This window comes from Rhipicephalus microplus, unplaced genomic scaffold (genome assembly GCF_043290135.1).
Source record: "Rhipicephalus microplus isolate Deutch F79 unplaced genomic scaffold, USDA_Rmic scaffold_266, whole genome shotgun sequence".
NCBI classification, from domain to species: domain Eukaryota; kingdom Metazoa; phylum Arthropoda; class Arachnida; order Ixodida; family Ixodidae; genus Rhipicephalus; species Rhipicephalus microplus.
In genome coordinates, this window is record NW_027464837.1 from 67,682 (window position 1) to 72,197 (window position 4,516).

Sequence of the window (4,516 nt, forward strand, 5' to 3'; positions counted from 1 at the left end):
GTGTCATGTTCAGTGGACACGATGAAACGTTTTTTAGCGAACGCGTTGTATCCGCTGGGCTTGTACGTACGCGTACATGAATTGTCGCTTACTCGGTTTGATGTCTCCTTGCCGCTGGGGCAGCTGATACGACTGATACGCCATTTTGCAGCAGTGAAGGGTGCGTGAATGAATGGGCAAGAAACTTAGCAACAGTAACGAGAAAAGAATTAAAAACAAACAAACAAACGAAAGCATGTTTGCCGTGTATATTCAATCTTGTAGTGCAGAAAAATAGTCAGTGCAGCAACCTGCGCGGCCAACGCGCTCCTCGCGAAGAAAAGAGGGAGAGAGAGACGAGCTGGCCGCCGACCAACCGGCGTGCGCCGTTCGCCTTCCTCCTCAGTCTCGCGGGCCGGCGCCGACACCGCGACTCGATCGTGTCGAGCATTCGCTTTCCGGGCGCGTTTCGAAGCAGAAGCAGAAACTTCGGAAGCCGTCATGTCTGGCCGTGGCAAAGGTGGCAAAGGGCTGGGGAAGGGTGGCGCCAAGCGTCATCGAAAGGTGTTGCGTGACAACATCCAGGGCATAACCAAGCCGGCCATCCGTCGTCTGGCGCACCGTGGCGGTGTCAAGCGCATCTCTGGCCTCATCTACGAGGAAACTCGCGGCGTTCTCAAGGTGTTCCTCGAGAACGTGATCCGCGATGCCGTCACTTACACCGAGCACGCCAAAAGGAAGACCGTGACAGCCATGGACGTCGTGTACGCCCTCAAGCGTCAGGGCCGCACCCTGTACGGATTCGGAGGCTAAGAAGCCAGCGGCGTCGCCTGCAGCCAGCCAACGAGAACACAACAGCCCTCTTCAGGGCTACCCACTTGATGCTTCGGCAGTGTGATCCCAGCGGTTCGCCATACCCGTCCGTCCCTCTTTGCAATATCATTGCGTCATCGCTCAGGTGAGCAGCACCTCGTGTAGTAGTAGCTTGATCGCGCTGGGTACTTGTCACGTTCACCGCATTTCGTTCGCGTCGTCGTCTTTCTCCTGGGTCTGCATGCACGAATCAATCGCCGCATCTGCGAGTTCTTCCTCTCCTTCCTGCAAGCCAAGCTGCTAAAACGGGCCCGTCAAGCGAACGTCGCCTAGTTACCTTATCGCGCGAAGGAAGAAGCCGAGCGCAGCGTTCTACCCTGGTCACTGCATTCTTGGAGACACGACTATGCTCAGGAAGCACGAACTCGCTTTTTTCTTTGGAATGCCCACTACACGATCGCGTCACGTTGTGTCAAAATAAATAAAAACGCACTATGTTCTACCGTGGGGCACCCAGACGAAGAAGGGATGTGTACTTACAAATGAAAAAATTGATTGTGACAGGTTGGTCGTGTTTACCGCGCCCGCTGTGCACTCAGAAGTGCCCCATTCAATAACACATTGTGTACATTGTCACGCCTAATAATTTTTGTTTGTTTTTTTTTTTCACACCTGGCGCTGCCGAGCTGCAAAATACAAAAAAAAAAGAAAGAAAAGTGGAAGGGGATGTTTAAACAGAATTTCTGCGCAAGTCAGAAGCAAGTACACAATAAGCGCTGCCCATGCAGCGTGCTGAGGGAAGCTGCACTTGATAGAAGTGGCACTCATGTACTGTACTGGTGCTGCGAACACTGCAGTTGTGAAAGCTTTACTTGGACGGACAGCTACGCAACAAGTGTTTCCATTTCGCCGGCAGAGGTGGTCACTCTAGGGAGGCTGGCTTCGCCGCCCACGCGAGAGGGGGGGGGGGGGGGACTAGCCCATGATGTAAACGCGAGAGGTTCGAGCGCGGGAAATTCGAAAGGAAGGCGCGCTCGCGTGAGCCTGCCGTCAGATGGCGACACCAACCCACGAGCATTGCATTTTCAAGTGCACCCTTGGTTTCCCACCCACCTCCGCACAGGACGAGGCGTGTCGAATGTGTAACCAAGGCGCACGACAGTGGTTCTGCTCAGGCAAAGCCTACCTATAACAAAAATTGTTCTCCATGTGTGTACCTTCATTTTCTCGTGAAAATGTGAAAGAGGAGTGAATGGGGCTTTTTGAGGCGCGTGTTGATCTTCGTTTCTATTATGATTATTATTTTTCACCCTTTCATTGAGTCCATTTCCTGCTTTTTGTGCCACATATTTAGCACTTAGAGGTTGGGGGGGGGGGGGGATTGCTGATGTGTAAGATGGAAAAGAAGAGGAAAGTGAGCCCCGAAACTGTCTGCATCAGGATGCGACACCTCAGCGGTAGCTCAGAAGGGATGGGGGGTGAGGGGGGATTAAAAGGGTGGGAATAAAAGTGTAGAGAAAGAGACATGAGGGAAGCCAGAGTGAGACGACATATCGAGGGAATAGGAGTAAAAATGAAACAAAACATTCGAACGCAAACACCCCGTACATCCAACCGCCATTGAGCGCACCTAGTAGTTTGGCAAGTATGTATGAGTGATTCTTAAGAGGGAAAGGAAGATAAAATTGAGTCCCGTTACTGTCTGCGATTGAGCAAGTAGGCGCGCTCAGTGGCAGTTGGATGTACGGGGTGTTTGTGTTAGAATGTTTTGTTGCGTTTTACTCCTTGTCGTTGCGCGGACGTGTATGCATATACCAACACTGCCGGTGGTCTCTCGTCGTCTTCGCCCATCTACGTAATGGTCGCAAATAAGCGACAACGCAAGGAGCAAGTTTTTTTGGCGTGGCAGTGCGCATTTGCCCTCGGTGATGCGAGGCGCTCTAGTGCGATGCGCGCTGTTGGCGTGAATGGTGGCGTCTCGCACTCCGTCGCGCCGCTTCGGGAAGCGACGAGCTACAGCGTCGATTGATGTGTTGCCTGGAAGGCGAAAGAAATGCGCAGCAGGCTGTATTGTACAGCGGTAGTGGTTTCGTTTCGGTGTACCTCTTTGCAGCCGCGAACTGCACTGATTGGCTATGAAAGATGAAAAGGAAGAGAAAAGCGCTGTCCCGTTACTGCCTCTCGTAATGAGGGCACCTCCACAGGAAAGCGCAGGGAAGGGGGAATGGGAATGAAAGAGACAGAAGAGAAGAGGTAAGAATAGAGTGGTGAAATGCATTCGATCACTGGCCCCGCGCACGCGCGCATGAAACAACGCAGCACACGCAACCGAGTGAAAGACCGCCGAGAAGCCGGAGACGATGAATGCGCCCGAGTAGTGGGAAAAAAAAAAAAAAAAAAAAAATCACTCACACGCACACACACACCACCGAACAGGCAAGAAGTTTGGGCGCTCCGCAACCACGAGGGAAGGGGAGAGAGTGTCCGCTCTGACGGGAGAGGATCCGTAGGAGAGAAGAAGGCCGTCAGGCAGGTGGGGGTGGCTACGTAAACAGTCACGTGGGACTCCGAGGGGGCGTGGCGCGCGGCACAGAAAACAACAACACGTGGGAATGCAACGGGCCTCTTTAGAGGCGCGTGAAAAGGTTCGCGTCGCCAAAGAAATCCAGGAGCGCATAGAACGCCCGGCGAAGTGTTGCCACGTTCGCCGAGGGGAACAGCAAGTGTTCTGCACTCACGTGTGGCAGGCCGAGTTTCCCGTAGTTGTCGCAGAGCCGGCGACGAATGTCTGTGTATCCTGGGCACAGGCACAAAATGTGTTCAACGGTCTCCTCTGCCGGACACTGCACACACGAAGGGCTGCCACTGCCACGCCGTTTAGAGAGCAGTTGCGCTGTTCGGCCGCATCCAGCACGAAGGCGCAGCAGGAAAGCACGAGCACGCCGACCGATTCCCGTTGACGGCAGGCGGGGCACAGGCTTGCCGGCTGCTGTGCGGGGGTCTGGGTGTAGAGCTCGGACGTGGCGTGCGATTACGAGTCGCGCCACATCGTAGTCCCGAACGAAGTTCGTTGTGGGAATGGAGGGGTCGTGGGCGTCCCTTGCGAGCTCGTCGGCTGCCTCGTTGCCGCGCACTCCGACGTGTGAGGGCACCCACTGAAACGACACATCACACCCACTGCGCACGATTACGGTGAACTTGCGCGTGAGGCGCTGTGCGATCGAAGAGCCATTTTCGCCCCTCGCAAGGGTGAGGAGGGCCGCCCTAGAATCGCAGAAGATGACGGCCGAAGACGGGAGGAATTCGACCAGCTGATCGGCCGCAAGGTTCAGAGCCGCGAGCTCAGCGGTCGTCGAAGTCGCCGGGAGTGGAAGACGACACTTCCTCTCGTCTCGGAGCGCCGGGATGACGCTTGCAGCAGCAGCCGATCCGTCCCCCTTCACCGAGCCGTCCGTGTAAACATGGAGATGGCCGGAGTACCGCTGCTCGATCAGTGCACAGGTCTCCTGTAGAAGGGCAGCTCGAGCTGTGTTCCCCTTGCTGCGTACACCCGGAACCCTGGTCGAAATGGGCAGCCGGGAGTCCCAGTGAGGAGGGATAGGCAGGAGGCCTGCGAATGGAGCTCCCGAGATGAGGCTGGCGTACTCCAGTGCACTGCGGCCCATACCAGTGTCGGGCAGCGATAGCAGACGATGTACGAGTGCCTTTCCCCCTCTCGTCATGT

General features: G+C 55.3%; 1 protein-coding gene across 1 annotated transcript; it reads left to right on the forward strand.

Moving 5' to 3' along the window:
* The first annotated feature begins 410 nt into the window (after window positions 1-410).
* Window positions 411-851, forward strand: LOC142792987 (histone H4-like). The gene has a single exon (XM_075885718.1). It carries the CDS (start codon window positions 481-483, stop codon window positions 790-792), a length of 312 nt encoding a protein of 103 aa, XP_075741833.1. The 5' UTR covers window positions 411-480; the 3' UTR covers window positions 793-851.
* The last annotated feature ends 3,665 nt before the right edge of the window (window positions 852-4,516 follow it).